Below are 20,660 nucleotides of genomic sequence, written 5' to 3'. Positions count from 1 at the left end.
TGTTCTTCCGGATTGTATTCAACAGCCTCTCACCTCGTCCCTCCGTCTTTAATCTCTGCTACATCACAACTGTTTATTTGTTCAGCACCAGACTCCTTATCTCTTACATTAGTACCTCAACACACAGCACTGCCATTATGCCATTAACACCAAAGAGCTCTTAAACAGAGCAGCATGCCGCCATGTCTTTGTGTTTCTAAATGGGCCGCAGAATGTTGAGTTACACAAGCCTTTAATGCGGAAACCCATCCAGAGTACTCGCTGTCTGGGTGGAAGAGGTTTTGCAATCATCAAAATAATCAACAACTGCACAGCACAGGGGGAACTTCCCAGCTCTCAAAGTTGTGCCCTGGCTTGGCAGAATCATGCCACTGGTTTGGCTGGCGTTCATGCCATAAGTGCTTGAAAGATTAATTCTCACTACCACAGTCAACAATAATTCACTGCTGGTTGTAGCAAATGAGAACAATAGTCTTATAGTCTTAGAACTCTACAATTGCAAGGTATGAAGAATAAAAAAAAAAAAAAAAATACAATGGGGGATAAAAGATTTGTAATAGGTTAGAGGCTGACATTGATGGGAAGTTGAGTTAAGCTGAGATAGTCATGTGCTCCATATGTGAGAGATGGTGAGATGATTACACATATCTACATTGTTTATATATTTACACACACATTTGATGATTTGACAAAAGGAATGAGGGAATTTTTAGTATTTTCATATCTGTGAAAGGCCCCTTTATTTTTGTAACAAAATGAAGCCTCTAAGAATGTTTTAATAATGTTTTTAAGAATGTGTTTCACCCTTTGCTTTCCCCGACTCTGACAGTGAGTGAAGGATTTGTACATGTACATGAATCATTTCTGATAACTTTATTATTTCATCAGAGAGACACATCTAGTTTTTGGTCCTCACTTTTCTCGCTGGCCTCTACAAGTGGAAAAAATTAGCTTGAAAGACGTGGTTTCATGTATTACTGTGCATAAATTGCGGTGACAGCTGTGGTGGTTGTTTGCTTTTAAACAATGACAAACTATCCGTCTGACAATCCACTCTGATCAAACCACACCAACACAGTCAGAAAAAGCAAACTTCTAAACCTCAGATTTTATTGATGCTTGTTTATACATGCATACAGTACATATTTAATGTTATAGAGTTGATAAGATTAGAAACCAAGGGGGCTAGGGCTACATACTTATCCAACTAATCATTAAAAGCTCTTGTGAGGCTCCAGAAATGCACTGAGCAAATTCCCAACCGCTTAAACTAAAGCAGCAGGTTGCTGTGGTTGACACACACAGGATGGCTTTTGATTACTCAGCACAATGGTCACAAGATACAAACAAACAGAACAAGAACACAAACAAACCTGATTTTCACTGATGATGGTGGTAAAATGAATTGTTTACTAGCCTGTTGTGTGACTCATTATGGGTATATCACAGTACGATGGAAAACAGTTTTATGAGGCTAACTAAGTGGTGTGGAGTTTAATGTCCAGAGTTTAAAGTTGAGCACAACCAGCCAAAGTTACACAGAACAACCAGCCCACCCCACTGTGTGTACAACATGAAAACCATCTAATTACATAAACATACCAGCATGAGCATATACTGATGCATTCACCGACTGACACACACCGCTGACAATAGGCAGCCGAGTGTGTGTGAGAAAAAAGGGAGATGAAGGAGCTGTAATTATAAAGCACTGAAGCATTCAGGGAGGATATTTATGACATGAAAGCTCTTGGCACGCGCCTCGTCTCTCCCTGGAGGCTCAGAAAATGTAGAGGGACTGGGCCATGCCAGCTGCTGCTCATTTTTTTTCATACTGGCCCACAAAACCTTTAAAAAAAAAAGCTGCAATGTGAACTGTATCTTAACAGACTACATCCTCTGTTCACACACTGATGTTGACCACTTGCACTGGTATGGATATTTCATGACAACAAGCAGAGGAGTTCAGCAGGTAACCAATTAAAAGACCAGTACTTGATTTAATTATTTTGTACCCATTTAGGATTTTTTTTTTTTTTTGCTTTTTGATTGTATTGCTCTATAGCTTGTGGTTAAACTACAGATAGTACATCAAAATTTGTGCATATTAAAGCTACATAATGCTGAATATTTCATTTCTGATTTACATTAACATACAGTTTGTACAAGTAAGAGCTTTTAACAGAAAAGTTCAATGGAGCAGGCAACCACGCAGCACAGAGGTGGTCCAGCAGGTTTACAGGTGGACGTAACAGTTTACGGCTGGTGGCAATGAACACTTAAAGGTGGTCAACAATGTGGGATGGGAGAGGAAGCCAAGGTCAGTGAAAGAGAAAGGGAACTTTCACTTCTCCAGACTCACCCTGCCTTTTCCCAGACTGCTCTTGGATTAAGCCCTTAAGCTCTACGACTCCAGGTCTGATAAAAATCATAAGTGCCAAAACATAGTGGTCATATAATTAGCACTGGTCTATTGCACAACAAAAACATAAACCCCTAACAGAACTTAAGAGTGCTGATATTTTTGCCTCGAAGATATAATGGAGGCTAATGCTAATGTGCATACGTGGAGGTCTAGTTAGAGTGAGCGGTGTGATTAAAAGCTGTAAGTTGTATTTAAAAACCAGCAGAGGGCAGGGAGTACACTGTTAAACCCACACACCTGGATTTGTGGGGTTTATAAGGGGTGTAAACATGGATGCATCCTGTTCCCTCAATGTATGGATGTGTCTGAGTATCTGTGTAAAGGTGGTGATCTCTGTGACCTGCACACTGCTGTGAAACTGTGAATGTACTGCAATAGTCGGACCACCTAAGAGAAGGAGAAACATATTTTTATGAGTTACGAAAAACCCAGAAGCCGCAACATTTAATGAAATGTTACTGACAGATGAGTAAGTAGTGCAGTGAGCCAATTAGATGCAGGAAAACTTCACGTTGCTGATGACAAAGAGACATGTCACCCAAATAAATCTTGTTATTATTTTGACTGTTGATAAATTCTACCTTATTAAGTATCTAACGAAGTGGGAGCAATAGATCTCACAGTTGCGCAAGCTACAAAAAGTTTGGCAAAGATTCAGAGACTGACAGTAGCTTTCCTGAAACCTTTGAGCCTTATTGAAACAGAAGTCCTCAAATAAACCATCAGGCTGAACTAACACTGAACTGACTGTGGCACCTTGGACCCTGCTCGCCTGCCAACGCCAACTTCACGAGGGGGTAAATTGCCTTTATCACCTCCTCACTATACACTGTATTTAGTGCCAGTGCTTTCCTCGCGTTGTCATGTCACTGGCATGGAAATAGGAAGGACAGGCTTGGATGTGTGGGCTCAAATAGAAGAAAAAGTAGTGAGAGAATTGGAGTTCATGGGGAAGAATATAGTGCAGAGAGAGAGTACAGAGAAAAGATGTAGTGAATAGCATACAACTTAAGCCAACAAAATCAATTTAACACCTTTATCACAGTCACGTCTATGCAAATGATCAATGACACACACACTGTCACTCACATGCACAAGTTTTAAAAATCTCATTTGTAATGCTGTCAGCTTTAATGATAATCTTCTGGAGTTTGCCAAGCCTCATTTCTTTACTGTGTCTACTGCCTGGAAAATACCCATCACACAAAGACATTCATGTTGGCATCAGTGATGTGAGGGGCAGAGTTGGATGTCTGAGGATGAAAGGAGGGAAATACAGAGGGTGCATTTGAGGATGTGTGCGAGGAAAGCAGGATGTGTTAGAAGGTACAGAAAATAATCCATATTAATATGGATAAATACATTTCTTTAAAGTTGAAATAATTGTCAAACTTAGATGTATTCAAACATGCATACAGTATTCAAAATTGTATTCAAAATTAAAACCTAACTGGTGTGTATTAAGTGACAAGGCCTACCTGCTAATCCAGCTCACACCACCTGCTGATGCAGCCATGATGTCACCCTAAAAATATCATAAATATGTCCTGCTGCCACTCAATAGGCTCTCCCTTACTCATCTAATATTTGATCAGTATGGTTATTATAATACTACTCTGTTCACTAAAAACTGTTCACCTTTCTTTATTTAGTTTTGTTTTATCTATAGTCATTTCAGATCACATTTTCAATAGCCATGCATTTTCACACTTTCGTAGTGCCTCCTTTCTCCTTTGTTGTTTGCTCCGGGGCATGAAAAAGCAAGCTCCTTCCTCCACTTAGCGGGAAAAAGGGTCAAGCTGAATAAGGTGTTGACAAGCCTAAGCCCCGGCCTCTCTGATGTGTCTACAGGGGACGTGCCACTGGAATGAAAGGGGGAGACACTGTCTTTTTTAAACAGACAGGGGCAAAAAAGAATAATTTTCAACCAGTTAAAATCATATTATTTGCACATAAAACAATCCCATTCATCGTGTAAACTTGTCCAAGGTTGTGCCTCGATTTCTCTCCGTCGTACCTCTATTGGTTTATCTCGCTCTCTCACATACTCATATCCTGACACGTCGCTAAACATCACACAACATGCCGCTATCCCGGGGGCATGTCTTTTCCTCTCCCGTCTCCACCACCCTCTCCTTTCTCTAGCAGAGGACAAGCACGAGAACAAGATAACTATTTGAGAAGTGGATTGGAACACAAATTGTCCTTTGTTGGAGCTTAAACTGAGAGGTGTTTACACAGTGTGGCACATTATACCTGCACACTCAAAAATGTAGATATGCACTGAATCTGCAAGTGACAAAAAAGAAAATGGCTCAAAGCCTGAGGAAATGGAAAGAGTGATGAATAGATGGCTAGATGGAGAGAATTAAAGAAGAGGGATCCAATGCTGAACTGCTAAGGGCTAAAAGTGACACAATATTCAAAAGTGTGTGAGCGTTTGCATTGTATATGGGTGTATAAACCTCATCAACCAACACTCCGGGCAGTGAGGTAAGAGGTTTGCCGGGTGCATAAAAGGGGAATAGCTGACATTCAATAGCTGACATCTGACTGACGTAAGGCCTTCCCAGCTGTAAAGTTGTACAGCTTCAGACACAGCCTGCAGACCTGTGTTGAGCAACCGACTAGTACCACCTGTAAATGTGCTAATACCATGGAATGTGGTCATATTAGCAATTGTTATGATGTATTTTTATTTAACAGTCACAACATATAGCAACTTGATATAGATGTACGATTCTGAGAGATGTCTCCTCCGACAACCTTTAATCTAAAAAAACTCAACCAGTGACGACCACAAACCAATAAGGAGGTCATGGGAGAATTAACACGCTATAACTAAACTGTTGTCTGTGCTTGTGCACTGGAACCTATCACAGTAGATAGACAAAGTGGACGTGATGTATACAATAGGAGGCAGTGGGCCAACCCTGCCTATTCTTTTATGGTGCTGGGCTACTTTGTCCCCTGCTAATGTGTGGTGGTCAGTGAGTGGGTTGTACTTCAAGCCTGGATGAGCTATAAAGCCACTGAAGGGTTGCAGGAACATGATGTTCTCACAACAGGGGCATACACTGACTAGGAGGTCACTGTCATGCATACTCCTACATTTAGCCTCAATATTCATCAACATGAAATGAAAAGTGACTGATCAGTGTCAACCTAACCACTTTAACAGCTTGTTTCCCTCCTTTTAAATACAGGACAAACATGTACATATGTGAAGGGAAGCACCATAGAGATGCTTTTCATGGCTTGCACATTAGGAATTGCACCCACAAACATAAATGGCTAAACACATACACTGATGGTATAAGCAGATGAAAAAGGCAGGCATGAATCACTGCTAGTTGGAAAACTGACTGACTCTTGGGGTACATTTAGGATGGAATGGAGATTTCTAAAAGGACTCCAGACACTCACTCTAGGTAGTACATGACTCACCAGTTTCTGAAGAGTAGATGAAATGAGGCAAGAAATGGAGAAAGATCACAGGGGAGCAAGAGTCCACTGGGAACAGGCTCAAACACAGCAGAGGATATGATAGAGAAAAGTTTTTAAATACCTGTGCACATGTGTATATCTGTGTGTTTGTGCAAACATGTGTTGACATGCATGAATCTGTCTTTGCAAACTTGTGAGTATACGGACTGGCTGATATGAATAAGTGCTTCTTTCAAGGTGATAAATTAGTGTGCGTGTCTTGTGGTCTGTGTGGGCATGAAGGTAAAGATATCCAAGCTGGTGTACTGGGGGAGGTGAGACTATTAGACTTCTGTGTGCAGGACGGTGGTGGTGGGGATGGTCGAGATTCAGTCAGGCCTGCAGCTCTCCTGTGGAGAGTGACCTCATCGACTGGCCCCTGGCATTGTAGCAGCAGCACAAAGCCATGCAGGGGACAGAGAGAGATGACTACACATGAATGTGGGGGAGGGATCGGGTATGGGTTTGGATGTAGATGTGAATGAGACTGAGTGAAGAAGAAAGACAGGAAGAGAGGAGAGAGGAGTGAATTTTGAAAAGAGGGGAAAAGAGGACCACCAGGATCTCAGGAAGAACAGGGAAGAAAACACACAGAGAGTAAATGAGGGGACAAGTCAGACAGGAAACACACACAAACAACTAGACTAAACAAAACACAACAGAAACCTGCTAATTTGTTCATGCTGTAGATGGCTGTTATTTCATAGCCCACCATAAAATACAAATCATAGACACGGTCAACCATCATCCACCTGAACACGCAGCATCAATGACGGGAAAGCAAACATAACTGTAAAATCTAGACACTCACTCACCACAGAAGTGTGACAGACTAAAGGGAACTTCCTCCATCTTTATCCTCCACTTACAAGAAAAAAAAAAGACTTGAATGAGGAGATAATAGCCATCCACTGCCATTCAGTACCACTGCATCCTGTTCCCTCTGCCCAGTGTACTGCCAGGAAAAACAGTCTCCAGGGAGTCACCTAACACATGTGTCAACACATGCAAGACAGTAGACACACAATAGTCTGGGATGTATGCATTTTTCTCCAGCACAAGGATTAATTTCTGTCTAGCATAAGTATTGAGTGGTATCTGTATGATCTGTGTGAGGCAAAAACACCCCCTAGGGGCTGCTCTTTGGTAATAACACACACCAAATTCATACATGTATCTCCTGTATATCATTTGAAGCATAATAGATATGGATATGGCAGCATTTTGCCATATTTGATCAAAATTATATTGCCTGTAGGGTGACTAAAAACCGGTGCCTCTCATTTCATGAGCTTTCACTGTCCTCAGCCTCCACAGCTACTGATAGAAGCGTGATAAAATGAGGAAGCTATCAGATATGATGACAGGAGATGTGTCCATCTGATACTGCTACGCAGTATCCTATCTCCAGTTGCATCCTCTTTGTTTTGTCCCTTAATGCTGGTCTTAAATAAACCTCCGCAGGAACATGAGACAAAGCTGTTCTTTCTCAGGCAGTATAAGTGTCTATCCTTCAATAATGTTTGTTTATTTAGGTTTTCTGTCACTCACTGATTTATTGTTGTTTTGGCATCTCTTCATGCACACACAGACTGAGTGCTGAGCTTTTTACACGAAAAGATGTTCCATGTCCATCGACGGGGGCCAGTGAGGAAGGTACAAAGGTCAGGGTTTAGGGTTAGAGGTCAACTAATCTGTCACTTCATCAACTCATTACTCTGGTTGTTAATTAGGATTAAAGCAGGCAGGATGATGTAAGCCTTTACATCCTTTACAACCCCTTTTCCAAATGCAAATGCAGACTTTTTGATGGATAAAATTTATACAGTAGGTAAAGGAATATATAGAGTGTTTTGTGAAGTCTAGTAGAACGTTCATTGACCTACCTTGTATTTTCAGGTTTTTCCTGCATGTCACAGACAAACTAGCACAGTGCTGAAAAGTTTGAACAACTGTGGTACCAGGTGGCAATGTTGTTTTAGAACTGTGTAAACACTGTGCCAAGACAGAGTGGGATGAAGAGGGTTTTCTTGTACTTGTCAGTGCATTTATGATGTTAAAAAGAGGTCTTCTACAGTAGTCTCTGAGCTGTTCCCAGGAGAGTGTTTTATGGAATGAACACATTAGCCTAATGCAAGCAGTCAGGACAAGATGGCTTGCATATATATTTATACATGTCTATTTATGTGTCGAGGGACAAATAAAACCAAAAAAGCTCTAACAGATTTCCCAGAGGCCTCATCTTCTACCATTAATCTATGGTTGTGACCTCAAAGAATTGGTCCTGTGTCTGCTTATTGCTGCACTTATACATACAAAACGGGGATAGATCACCAAGGTCATTTATCCAGGTGTGCTAAATTCCTGACAAAAACAGGCCAACATAAACACATATACTTTATTGCTATCAGAAGTCTAATTTCATATCGCTTTAGTAGGAAGTCAGATAAGAAACATAATTACAGTGGGAGCTGAAAGAATATGTTTAAACAAATGATAACAGTTCTATTGAGTATATTAAAAGACTGATTCCCAATTGGCATTTAACAGCAGGAAAAGGTAGGGAGATAAGGTGGCAAATCTCTCACTGTGGCTGCACCTGGACAAACAGGTTTTGTGCACGTATGCACATCTCCATATACACAACATAACCACACACAATGACATGTGACACTTTGTCGAAGCCCAGACTTTCAGAAAGGTGCAAAATAAAATCACCTGATTCTTTCCATTATCCGCAGTTTTCTTATCAAGACCATTAATCTGAAAACTATCATCCAAGTGTTGTTAGGTAGCTGAAACCGTAACAGAATAATCAGATATGCAGATAGTAAGATGAGATAATAGTTTCAGTTGATATGATAACTTCTGTACGGTTACAATATTGAGACAGGTGGTAGCAGCTGATTTGGGTGTTAGCAATGCAAGCTTAACACAATGTGAAATCAAACACCTGCTCCCAGCTTATCATGTGTGCTTGTGTGTCTGTGTGGGCAGCTCATACTCTTATGAGGTCATTATGGCAGCTAATGGGCTGCAAATAGGGAGGTCCATCCAGTGGCCTGCTGGGAGCAACGCCATGGCAGAGGTTCAGACTTCTGTTTAGAGACCAGCCAAGGTCAAAGAGATAGACAGACATGTCCCCTGATAGTATGTGCTCAATCCTTATGTTTTCATTCCAAACAAACCATGACTATTTTATTAAATGAGATAAAAAAGAATCCAAGATTTGCAATGTTTTTATATGGGTGCAATGTACAGAATATATGTTTTTCTTTGCAAGATAAATATGAACTTAATATACTTTCTTCTATTGTAAACACAACCACAGGAAGTACATTAATTGATTTTATTTCCTTGTTGCTGTAATGTCTAGTCTGACAAGTGCTTAAGAAAAAGCAGCTACTTAATAATAATGAGGGTAATGTTTTAATATTGAACTTCCAGGCAGCTGCAGAGAGATGCACTGCACACACACAGCACGGCTGGCGGTGCTCAAAAACTTTTCAGTCATAAAGTTTGACATATGGAATGGTGTGTTAATCAAAGACTCCATGCTCCCAGCTGGAGCAGCCTCACTGGGAACACAGTCTGACACGCATACTTGAGAATGTATGAATGTGTGTGTGTGTCTGTGTGTGTGTGTGTGGGTTTGTGTATGCGTTTCTCAAAATCATGAAATATCTATCATCCTTTGTAGTGACACTGGTATCCATGTTTTGGATTATGTGTGTGTATTTGTACTCATTTTAGGCCTGCAAAATTAATCAAATCAGTTATATTATAATCACAAAATGTAGCAATTTAATGGTACAAAGTGTACAGTGATATTTTGGATTCAGTGGCAATAAGAGGAGAAGTTAAAAATGAAAAGTGAAAGGAGGTACATTATTTTCCTATTTTCTTTCAACTTGGGCAGTTGAGTTAAAAAAAGACTGGTAATCTTTGCATATTTCTTTAAGGGCATATACTGAAATAAGAATTACACGTGGATAAGTGATACTATCCAATGTAATTACAATATAACTGACCAAGTTTTGCAACCCAAGTTAGTGTTATATAAAAAAAAAGAAGGATCAGAAATTATTGGAGTGTGTTTCTTCAAAACACAGTACTAATATTAGCATCAATTTGTGAAACAAAAAGATAAGGTAGGCATTACAAAGGTAGTAGGTTTTCTTTCTTTTCAACATCAGTAATGCTGTTGGTCCAATTTCTGTATTCATATATCAGTCCCATATAAACTTGACAGGACCAATTCTACTGCTGATGTGTAAAATATGTATAAATGATGACATTCACACCACAGTTGTTAGCGTTATACACTAAAACATCATATCGAGGGCATTAACTTTCATATGTTAATATATGCAAATACAGTTTAATTGAAGTCTTGATTAGTAGCTGTTTGGAAAAAGATGTATCGGATTTCACAGAGTGAAGAGTCGCTTAAGGAAACGAAACAGATTATAAACAAGAGATGAGGCAAGAGTGGACACAAAGGGGAAAAAAAGAGGCCAACACAAGACAAAAGTGATGAAAGAAGAAAGCAAGCCTTGGAGAGAGCAGAGAAACAAAGAGGGCTTCATTGTTTTCAGTTTTGCTCATTATGAAAGGGGATGATAGAATAATATAGTGCTAATGGGGGAACAAATTGTGTGGTGTTCATCTTACATAACTGCTGAGTGACTAATCACACAAGATATTTCCATGAGGCTCACACAGCTATCAGCCCTCTGGTTTTCCTCTAATACACAAACAAAAACACATTTTTTTCAGGAGTGTTTTTAGCCAATCAGTGACTGCAACAAAAAATACTAACCACTGTAAACCAGCACAGAGAAAAAGCAATCAGAAGCACTATTCACATTCAAGCACCTGTCATCCTATAATAAATTAAGTGGTACCCACCCTTGATGATGACCAATAATCTTTTTGTATATCGTACAGTCTAGCACTGGTCCATACCAGGAGTAACGGTCAACTATGACTACCTTCTCAGTCAATTAAACCACATGTCCAAGGGTATCTGATAAGTCAAAAGACCAGTTTGCAGAATGAGAGAAGAGTAAGAAAAGAGTGAGCAAGTGAGAGGGGACTGTGAGTCAGGCTCCATCTGTTAATGTGCATCAGTTCTTGACAGCTCTCTGGTACATCTGAAGAAGCCAATGTACTTCATATGTCCGCTGCATCAGTGCCAATGACAGAAGGCGTCAACACGCAAAGTAGCCTATATTTACTCTGGAGCTTATTTTTCTTTAATTATTTCTTTTTACAGAGATATTACTATGATTACCTGAGACAACATGAAGCAGAAATGCCAGTAATTTAGCCATGTTCTCCAGAAAGAGCTGCTGATTGGAGCATGCAATTTTCATTAATGCTGGAGGACCACATTGGCCGTACATCACTACACTTCTCTCTGTAAGGACCCTACGGACAACAACCGCAACAAAACCGCAATGCAACCAAGCAACCAGAGAGGCAACAAGCCAGCCATCAGACATCATCATCTGGGAGTGAAGACTGAGGAAGAACAGAAGAGGGAGTGAGACTAAGTGACAGAGGGGGGATAGAAAGTGTATGTTGAAGAAGAAAGCATAGCCAACTAACTGCCATACCACTCTTCAGTATAGCAAATCAGACAAGGTCCACTAACTGAAAGCCTTCAGCGCTGCAAACAGCATGTTCACCCACAAATCCCACAACAATGTATTCCTGTGTTCACTGCATTAATAGCTGATGCTAGCTGTGTGTAGCGAGACAAGAAACATGACAGCCAGTCGAATAAATTCTACATCATGCATGGTTCCACCACACTGATGACAACACCGTTACATAGCTCAGCATGCCAAGAGGCCTTGAATACATTAAAACCTGATGGTTTATGGTCTATTGCCACATATTTTTCTGGTGTAACACTGATCTGCCACATCAGCCACCCAAGTGCATGGTTTTTTCGACTGTCCTGATCTATCACATGTTGCACTCGAGTCAGGGCAGCTTCAGAGGCACTGACATGCAATCAGGCTTGCGTGCCTGTGCCAAGGGAGCATGGTAAATTGTCAGCTGACGAAAGACTGGAAAGAGTGTGTTTTGGGTTTGGTCCATGAGGGCTTTAGCCGACAGGAAAGCTCCGGTGTTTCCTCTCCATAGGGCATAATGGATTCTCCCCGCCAATGAAACACTATTCCGGCTGGCAGGCGGGACCGCCAGACACCTGAGAGCCTTTCCCACAACACCCCCATTCTTTGTCAAAGCCAGACCCAGGCATCACTAGATATCTGGGACAGATGGATGGAGAAAGGATGGTTGAAGAGAAGAGGAAAAAGAAGGAACAAGGAAGCAGATGGCATGAAAAGGAAAAAATTGGCTTCCTCTCCATTATAGATGTCTATGAATAATTGTTGATTTCTTTCCAATGTATCTGTGTACCACCGCCCATATCTGAATTCATAACATAACTATGACATGCATACATGTTACCATGAGAACCAAAATCACAGCACAATACACTTAGACAGTACAAGTTGGTCATAGTATGCTATACTCCATCCTCCTTCTGCCACCTCTCCCCATGTTCACCCCCCTCCATTTCTTTCTGTAGGTGTCTCAGCTGACTTCTGAATCTTCCAAAGAAAGCAACACTGGCACACAGTGGCCACAAGGGCAATGTACCCAACTGAAAAATAGACTGTTCAGGGTTTTACAAAATTACAAACATATGCATACATAAATTACATACATATAACATTAATAGATAGTGTGTTTTCTCAGAAGTTTGTACCTTCTCTCATTGTCATCCAGATGAGCAAACAGCACATTCTTGGAGATGGCCTTAGCCAAGGCGGTCATGGTTTTGTAGTCCTTAGGAATCACCTGTGTAGACAAAGTGGTCATAGCCATTACAATAAAGTGGACTGCAACAGCTTTGTGCAGGTGGACACATGAAACAAACCAGCATAAACACATTATAGGCTAGACTTCAAAAGTGGACTAAAATGAGTAATTAAAGAGCAGAGTATTGGCAAACTCTGAAAGGAATATCCCACACGTGTGTCTGTATTTTTGGGAAAGCCCATCTGTTCAGGGATTACACTCAAAATGTCACACAGCTCTTAAAATTCTCAAGAGGCCTTAACTCATTCATAAAACATGCATTTTCATGTCCCAGACGCTCTGCAGTGTGTGTGTCAGGGAAAGGGAATGAGAAAGTCTGTAGCCACAACAAAGCTGCTGAAGTCTGTATTTAGGGCATTTTAGAAGAGAACTTAAGCTCTTTTTACTGTAATGTAAGGAACACATAAAAAGAGAAATAGACAAGAATAAGTACTAAAAATAAGCTATATGACAAAATGGAAAAATAACCATATGCATGAGAGGAAAAAAAGAAATAACTTAGGAGGATTGTGGAAAAATATGAACAACTTTGGGAAGAGGAGAAAACTGTATGTGGTTGTGTGCATATGCATCTGTGTTTGTGTTTTGTGTCTGGTGGTGAGGGAGAAGGAGGAGTCAGGCTATAGTGAAGTTAAAGCAACAGATGTCTCCACATGAAGATAACCACTCAGCACTGTGCACATGTGTACAAATACACACAAAACCACATGTGAAATCCTCCCCAGTAGAAAGAAAGATGCTAATCTGGCCCAAAAACAGTGACAGGAGGACCCAAACACTAACAAGGGCTCAGCTGTAGAAATAATTTTCAGGTTTCAGACTATGGATCAGCTCCTTATCCTCCACGAGTCAGCTCCATCACCAACACCCAGGGGATCATGACGTGTGCAGGCAACCAGCTTTGAATCACTCAAAAGTATGATTCATAGTATGGGTAATGATTAAGACATCCAGTTGCAGCCAAATACAAACAAAAAATGGGTTAAAACCGCATGGGAAAGGACAAATTGTAATGATTTGACAGCAACGACTACAAGTAGACACACTGTAGAAGAGATCATGAAAGGCAGGCATTTAATTTCTGTTGAAAAATCACATTTTAATATAACTGTCAGGCTAATGGTTTTCCACTATCTGCAATATTCATAATTGTTTTCTTCAACCGCATTACATAAACACATAAAAATGTACTCTATGGTATACATGATTAGAAATGACTAAATAAGAAAGATCATTAACACTCCAGCAACTGTTTCAAAGTGAAAAATGTGTCCCTGTCAAGCAAGACAAAGTAAAGGACTCATGTTCCCATCTGTCTGATGCCAGTCTTGCGATTCATTATGTTAATATGGGCTCCAGGCCTGAGCAATTGGCTTCACAACTGTTAGGACTCATAACACTTTACAGCAAAGCTACTTCAGATGAGCCGAGAAAATTAATTATGTTTTTTAAAGCAGCTCTTGATTTTCTCACTGGTGTCATTAACTCAAAGGCTGTGATTGTGAAGATGGTGTTTCTTATGTGTGAGATACTTGTGTTTCCTCATTGTACGTCAGAGGCCATAAGAAATTCTTCCTCGTAATGAAGCAATAATGTGCTTTCATCTTCTAATTCAATTTTGATTTACTTTTTCATTGGGTGATGACAAAGTAACCTCCTTCCAGTTGTTTATGCAGGATATGTGTCCAAAGATACAGTGTGTGATTTTGTGTGTGCATGTCAGATCACATGAGACACTGCATGTGGGCATGTTCATACACCTGACACACCCACACTTACATGACATGGTCCGGTGGTCATGCGATTACACCGTGGTGACGGGCTTCATGCCGTTATGTCATTACCCACCAATTAATGCTGTCTCAAGTTAATTATAATTTAACAAGCACTGGAATGACATGGCGAGGCTGTGTGTATGCAAGGGTATGAGTGGATATCTGTCCTGTTTGTGTGCGTCTTTGCTATACTAAGCTCATATATAGCTCATATATACATAGCCCTGTTCGATAATGGAAGGAGACATGAGAAGCTGCATGCTCCACATGAGTTGTGCGATCCTCTGTGTCTTTTATTTATTTTATTACTTTTAACTATTTTATTTATAGCATTGTTTTTGTTTTATGTACTTATTTATTGTTTTTAGGGTATTTTCTTTTATTTGTTTAATTGTTTTTATGATTCTATGCACTTTGGAAATGTTCTTGTTTAAATGTGCTATATAAATAAAGGGGACTGAATTGTTAACATGTAAATCTAGAGTCTTATTATCCATCATAAGAAAACATATCACTTAAAAAAAGATCTCTCAAACCATGTCTGTCAAACAGCAATAATGTAAATTTTTCAATGTTGTGTATAAGAGAAATCCAATTTCCTAATCAAGTAAGGGGATTAAAAACACCCAATTACTTGTGTAGGATTTCTCTTGGAAAAAGCATATTTCTTTGGCTTGCAAAACAGGTTTTCATATGTGCATGACAAAGACATTAGAACAGAAAATTGGTTTAAAATGGTTGCTCTGTTTAGTGTACGCCTGAACAGAGCATACACTATGCATGTCAGTACGTATCTATGACGATCAGATAGACTGCTGATTAAATTACATATTTTTTTAACTGGTAATCAATTCAAGTGCCAAAGTCTACTTAATTTTAACATGTTTCAATATATGTGTTTATATTTGTGCCCTAACATGAGTGCAGATACAATGCCAGACAAATGAATATATAACCTCACTGTCTGATTTCCCATTGTATTCTGATCTATCTGCACAATTCAGTTCAGTTTAGGTGTTCATTTCAGATTTTATTAGCTCACTGTTTTTTTTTGTTCTAAATATATACAGGTAGCTATGAGTGTGTGCAGGCAAGTGTGTACAGACACTAAAGGTACAAACCCTGTGTGTGTGCTTGTGTGCAGCTGTTTGCGTATGCATCCATCTTTTGGGACTGACCTTGCGTACATAGCTGACAGCATCCTCTTCAGTGTAGACCTCGGCACTGACCCCTCCCCTGCGGCGCCGGGCCTTGACAACCGGGTTGGGTGGTGGAGGAGAAACCTCATCATCATGTGAGTCTGACTGGCTGTTAGATTTTTGGCGTGCCATGATCTGCTTGCATTCTTCCTGTAAGACAAGAGAAGCAAAATTGGTTAAAAGGGACAAAGACCAACAAAAATAGCAGTTTTTCTATGAGGAAAAGAGAACAAACAATTAGAGCTTTACAATAGCAAATAATGATCTGATTGTCTTTCCTTTAAGCTCACAAATAATCGCATGAAGGGCATATAAACCTTTACAAATGTCCTCCCTAATACAAACCATCATGTGGACTCTTTACCAAGTTAGGCAATACGACAAGTGCGTTAACTTGTCCAAGTCTTAGGCTTACACTGTCCGGACATCTGGTTACCATGGCATGAATGGAGGCTCATTAAATATTAACATTTTCAGGCCTGAACATGCAGTGAGAAGAAGGTGCAACCAGGCACTCTCTGGTGCTTAGATAATTAACTACAAGAAATAAAGACATCAAAGGGGAGAGGATGCCTCTGGTTGGCCATTGCTCCAACTACTGAACACTCAGCAGGTGATGAATTATTGATTACAAACTTGATTAAGACATTAGCACAGGGACACAATAAAACCACTGCAGGCTTGTTTACATGATGAGTGTTATGAGACAAGGGAAACTGGATAACATTTTGGGCAAATGTAACCTTTATTCACTATTTAAGTGTGAAGAGAGGCTGCTATATCTATGCAGGCAGATGTGTGTTTCTACTCTTAATCTGTGCATTAGTGTGTCTAATGATGCAATACCTAAAATGCAAAACCTTGCTACAGGGCAGGCAAAAATAAAGACAAGGGTCCAGACATTCAACTACAACATGAGTCTTTCAAAGTGTCAGTGATTTCTCTTGCTCCATCTATAGCAACTACTGAAATGTGTGCAAGTTCATTGGATTTACATGAAATGTCCTGAGTTTGATTCAATATAAAATGCATTCACCAAATTTGGCATCAGTAGTTACATTTTAAGAATATATATTTATTCTTATGATCATATGATCATTTTGCAATTTGTATATCTCATTCATTCTAATGTCAAAACAATAGGGTATAACTGCTGAAAAATAGCTTATACCAAGAAAAACTACTAATTAGTAAAACATCAATAACTAATCCATCAACAAGAGTACATTCAGCTGCATGAAGTAGACCTTTCCTTTGTTATATGCCACTTCAAAACTTAAGGCAATTCATGTTTTCTATTAAATGTTGAAGCAATTTTCCTTATCTGAAAAATTGGAGTAGAAAAGAGGACCCGGAGCAGCTCAGAGCAGAGTGATTACTGAACGCCTGAAGCACAGAGCAGAAATTGCTATTGCTTCAGTCGGAGAGACAGAAAGCAACAGGGAATGAGAGACACCATGACAGAGATAGAGAGGAAAGCACATGAAAACAGCAAATGTAGGTGACAGTGATAAAGGTAGTTGAAAGTTTCATGAAACACTTCTCAAACTGCTGCTTTTCTTGAAACCTGAAACAAACAGAACTGTCAAAAGGCCTCAAAACTGAGGACTTCTCTGCACACACACCCCTCCATATCTGTTTTGATCATCTTAACAGCAACGTAATGGGGATGGAAAAGTGATACTGCAGGGCTTGATACAAAACAGCAACCGGTTAGTCAGTTGTCGAGAAGACACTAATCATCAGGGAAAAGTATGCACTGCCACTTGTACTTTGAGCTCATATCTTTTCATCTAGTGATTTGTTGCAGCTCCTCTCTCAGATTCACTATTCCGTTCTCTGATTTTATCTTCCTCCTTCTAATTACATCTCAAAGTTACAGGGATGCTCACAATCTGAACAATGCGATAATGCAGATCACACACATAAGCAAACACACTCCGGGGCACACACACCCATCTTGCTTACGCAGAGTCACTGCTTGAGGGAACACAGCCAGCAAGAGAAGAGGGGAGGTAGATAGAGCCAGAGAGTAGCATCAACAACACACGCACACAGTCTCACAAAAACAATCACACCAGACTGCAGAATAGAGAGAATGCTCCAGCTAAATAAAAGTAGCCAGATCTGCAATCAAGTAACACATTACATCTACAAGACAGTGGCAACGAAAACAATGTAGAACTTCAGTAAAAACCTTTACCTTCTATTCTAGCAAACTAATTTATACATCAAGGTAAATAAAAGGTCACAACCACAAATTAATACACAAACTTAAAGCACAAAGGTGTTATCTTCACTTCATAGCAAGTGTTATGTCCTGTTGCTAACTTAGCTAAGTATTAAAATAACTATGCTCTTGATCTTAGACAACAAAAGGTTGTTAGCAGAGGTATTTACCATGGCATGGAGGGCCCCTGGCCAAGCCTGCTGTGTGTCCCTTAGCCTGTCAGAGGCTCAGGCATCAAATCAAAGTGTGTGTCAAAGTGTGCATGGGAATCAATACACATCCCTTCTCATACACACCTGACACACATGTCACATCGAAGCACCATCTCCCCGACTACCACGGCGACGGCTGTGTGTATGTGCACGCACAGGTGTGTGAGAGCAGAAAATCCAACTTAGAGAGTGTGTGAGAGAGAGAATAAGCCCAAACGACATATGCCTACAATCCCCACAACAAAACAGCTTAAGAACACGACTATAGATGAAAACAGCGATCACAGCAGAAAGCCCGTCTCTCCATCGCTCCTGCGCAACTCTGTCTCTGCTTTCCACCCTCTGCCTCTTTCTCTCTCCCTCTCTCACAATCAGGTGGCGCAATGAGCAGGCTCCTCTCGCTTCCCTCCAGTCACTATGACAACTGGGTACTGTGAGCATCCTGAATAGTTCATGGTGAGTCTGAGCAGGAAGCAACGGTGTCTCACACACCTACATTCTCACACACATACACACCGGTTCTGACGCTTGTTGACAGATTGTCTCTCTCCCGCTCACACATCCATAGCAATTCAGTTGACAGCAGGGAAAACGTCACTCCCTTCAACACAACTTCTGTTGTGGCCAAATGATGTGTCTGTGTGTTGCATATAACCCAGCTGTGCCAAACATTCCCACAGGAATACATCATCATATACAGTCCTACTGTGTGCTAGACCACTTTTTGTACCATGCAGAGTCTCTCTCACTCTGTGCTGATGTCCATCCCCGCCCACACAACACAAGGGTTGTGCATCAAGTGAGGACTTTGTGTCTGGCTCTGACAAGTCCTCATACTGTTCTGGCACCAGTGCTTAAAACACAGTGACATATGAAGCCACATAGGGCTCTTCACAAGAGATTCACAGTGAACACAAAACATCTGCAATGTGTATTCACCAGCAGCAGCAACAAGCTTTTACTCGATTTTGCTGGAGTGCAAATCCAGATGCAGTCATTGTTTTATTTCAACAATGTACTGCAACTGAACAGCCCACATCTGCAGGCTGTATGTGTAACTGCCTCAATTTTTCCACTTATAACACATGTTTTTTTTCATATTTTCACCTTAAGAGTTAAAACCTGAAATTTCTTTTTATTCTTCTCTTGCAGTCTAATCTATTTACTAGATTTTTTGCCCTCTTAGCATTGTTGCTATTGTCCTATGTTAGATTCTCTCCCCTCTGTCCCCTCTCTCCCGCTCTCTCTCCTCTCCCTGCGTCATCATCAGCGGCTGGATGCCAGCGAGAGAGGACAGGAGAGGGTAAGCGAGGAGAGCAGGCAGAGGACACACACATAACAGAGGCACTGTACAAAATGGGCTCTGCGTTAGAGACACAATGAATACAGGTTAGATATTCATTCCCAAGAATGGAGAAACTTATCAAAGATGACACACATGCAATTCCGTTTAACAGTCACTACTTAAAAACCACTGCTATTAAGCTATTATGAGTGACTTATTTATGTATGGTGAATCATTCGAAACAGGGGGATGTACTCTTATTACCTGAACCAATTTATACTTAGCAAATATGAACTAAAGTTATGACTAATGCTCAACCTCATACTTATGACTTTAATTTAAATCAGGCCAACCACATCACTCTCATCATATCTGCAGATCACTGGGTTCACAGAATCAAAACATAAGTTATATTCAGATCTACTTATAATTTTCTATATTAATTAAAGAAAATTAAACCTTTTTTTTTTTATTATTATTATCTTGTGTAGCCCTTGACTGGTGATGTGGACAATTTCACTCTCCACTTCCAGGGCTGAAAGCATATGAGTGAACCAAAAACAACAAGGTGCCGCACAAAACACACACACACACAGGTAATGAAGCATACAGAGCTGATCCACCAGCAGAGCTAACAGTCCACTCATCACTCTGTTCCACACCATTACAGCACCACAATAGACAAGAAAGTTCACTGCTGAATTAGGTGTGTGTGTGTGTGTGTGTGTGTGTGTGTGTGTGAGGGTGTGTTTGTGTGTGTGTGTGAGCATGTGTGTGTATGTGTGTGTGTGCTGACCTTCTATAAAATGAGCACAGCACAAAAACTTGTCTCACTATCCAAATCTCAACTCTGCATTTCCTAAATTCACTACTAATGTTACCCTCAAAACCGTACAAAGTAGAACAATAAACTAACAGTTATTCTAACCTTAAGCCATGTCTGAAATAAAAGTAACAATGCCGGGATCAGCCTATTAGCATATAGTGGGTATCCAGTCTAAACTACTGTGACATTGGGTCTCAAATCCACCAATACTGCATCACAGGTCTATCTACTGCATATTTTAATGCAATCACAAAAAATAATTTCTTAAATTCTGTGCATCTCAGTGCAATAAACTTAAACCACTTCTCTCATACAGAAATCA

General features: G+C 40.2%; 1 protein-coding gene across 3 annotated transcripts in view; it reads right to left on the bottom strand.

Annotated features, from left to right (window-relative positions):
* Positions 1-20,660, bottom strand: part of prkar1b (protein kinase, cAMP-dependent, regulatory, type I, beta) — a 64,728-nt gene that overhangs the window by 33,741 nt on the left and 10,327 nt on the right. For 2 of the 3 annotated variants that reach the window (XM_030141218.1, XM_030141220.1), the window contains 2 exons: positions 15,765-15,935; positions 12,699-12,790 (listed from right to left, as the gene is read on the bottom strand). In XM_030141218.1, coding sequence (XP_029997078.1) covers positions 12,699-12,790; positions 15,765-15,935 — 263 coding nt within the window. Of the gene's footprint in view, positions 1-12,698; positions 12,791-15,764; positions 15,936-18,185; positions 18,561-20,660 lie in introns of those variants that run through there. The other variant, XM_030141219.1, reaches the window with a different exon arrangement.

This window comes from Sphaeramia orbicularis, chromosome 8 (assembly GCF_902148855.1).
Source record: "Sphaeramia orbicularis chromosome 8, fSphaOr1.1, whole genome shotgun sequence".
NCBI lineage: Eukaryota > Metazoa > Chordata > Actinopteri > Kurtiformes > Apogonidae > Sphaeramia > Sphaeramia orbicularis.
This window is presented reverse-complemented; position numbering and strand designations above follow the sequence as displayed.